The 1,899-nt window shown below is 36.2% G+C and overlaps 1 protein-coding gene across 1 annotated transcript; it reads left to right on the top strand.

The window, feature by feature from the left end:
- Positions 1-685: 685 nt before the first annotated feature.
- LOC132710018 (vomeronasal type-2 receptor 26-like) lies at positions 686-1,619 on the top strand. Its single transcript, XM_060685329.2, has one exon. It carries the CDS (start codon positions 686-688, stop codon positions 1,583-1,585), a length of 900 nt encoding a protein of 299 aa, XP_060541312.2. The 3' UTR covers positions 1,586-1,619.
- The last annotated feature ends 280 nt before the right edge of the window (positions 1,620-1,899 follow it).

The following is a 1,899-nucleotide window of genomic DNA, read 5'->3' as shown; positions in this document are numbered from 1 at the left end:
CCCTGGCCACATCCACTATGGACACGCCCACCAAGCCGGTCATTGGGGCAGAGAACCAGTTGTTAAATTATTTGAATGCCACCACTGAAAGTATTGGAATAAGCCCCCCAACCTTTTATTCAATAATTCAAATTTTATTTATTTATTTATTTATTTACTTATTTATTTATTTATTCATTTATTTATTTCTTCATTCGTCGATTCATGATTTATTGATTATTGATTTGACTTACATGCCAAGCATATCACCTCCAGGTGATCTAGATAGCTTATAATGAATAGAAACAATATGAAATATTAAAACAATACATAGTAAAATTGCTTTGAAATTGACAAAAATGGAAGGAAGGAGTCACATGCACAAAGGGAGAGGGTGGAGTCTTAATAGCAAGATCAATACCAAGAAGAAAGGGAGGGAGGGAAGGAAGTAGGGAGGTATACAACTGTAATTTATCTAAGAGAAATATACTGGTATGCAATACAAAATAAAAGGCTTTCCTAACAATATTTGACAACAATGTGAATTTTAGAATGAAACCTAAGCCAACAACAACTAGTTTCATTGAAGTTCAATCATAAAAGTTACTCACATGGTTTATATTAATAATGGTACCATCATCTACAAAAAGAATTCCAAGCTTTCTGGTATATTTTGATTTAAATATAAACATTTGGTTTTCCAGATATGGATGATTGCTTCCAGTGCCCAGAAGATCAGTATCCAAACAACCACCAGGATTTATGCATGCCAAAGCATGTAATTTACCTATCCTTCAAAGAACTATTGGGGGCCGGCTTAGCTACATCAGCTCTTGTGCTTTCTTTTATCACAATACTGGTGTTAGGAATCTTCTTGAAGTACCACAACACTCCCATCATCAAAGCCAACAACCGCAGCCTCTCCTACACCCTCCTCATTTCCCTCCTCCTCTCCTTCCTTTGTTCTCTGCTTTTCATTGGTCGACCCGTGAAGGTGACCTGTCTCCTTCGACAGACTGCTTTTGGAATCATCTTCTCAGTGGCTGTTTCTTGCATGTTGGCCAAAACCATCATTGTGGTTCTTGCTTTCATGGCCACCAAACCAGGATCAAGGATGAGGACATGGGTTGGGAATAGACTGGCCCTTTTCATTGTTCTTTCCTGTTCTCTTGTTCAAAGTACCTTTTGTACTGTATGGCTTGGAACTTCTCCCCCCTTCCCAAATATAGATATGTGGTCCATAAGTAGTGAAATAATTATAGAATGTAATGAAGGATCTGTTGCAATGTTTTATTCTATTTTAGGTTTTATGGGTTTCCTGGCTATAGTCAGTTTTATTGCAGCTTTCTTAGCTAGGAAGTTACCAGGCACATTTCAGGAAACCAAGTCAATTACTTTCAGCATGCTGGTGTTTTGCAGTGTCTGGTTGTCTTTTGTGCCTGCCTATATAAGCACCAAAGGAAAATACACAACAGCTGTGGAGATCTTTGCCATCTTGGCCTCTAGTGCTGGGCTCCTGGCTTTTATCTTTTTCCCAAAATGTTACATCATTATAATTAGACCAGATCTTAATAAAAGGGAGCAATTAACAAAAAGAGTGAATTAAACTATATTTTCAACTTTTTTTGTTTCCTCCACTGGTGGAAATGCAACGGTATGCAGCATTTAAATTCTACTTGACATCATAATGCTAGATAAATGTAGTCCATCTATGGACTAATGAATTAAAATTTATTTTGAACTATAGTTTGAATTTTTTTTTTTAAAATAAAAGGATGTATCTTTGGTATTTGACTCCAGATGGATTAGTGAAAATGTATAGTGTTGGAAATGTAAAAGACAATGAACTAGATGGTTTCATGAGAGACAGGAGGTCATTTTTGGACTTTCTGCAAATTATAGTAAATTATATAGTAACTG

Source organism: Pantherophis guttatus, chromosome 4, assembly GCF_059756535.1.
Source record: "Pantherophis guttatus breed Tessera chromosome 4, ASM5975653v1, whole genome shotgun sequence".
In the NCBI taxonomy this organism is placed as follows: domain Eukaryota; kingdom Metazoa; phylum Chordata; class Lepidosauria; order Squamata; family Colubridae; genus Pantherophis; species Pantherophis guttatus.
Note: the sequence above shows the minus strand (reverse complement) of the source record. Positions and strands in the feature narration are given on the sequence as shown.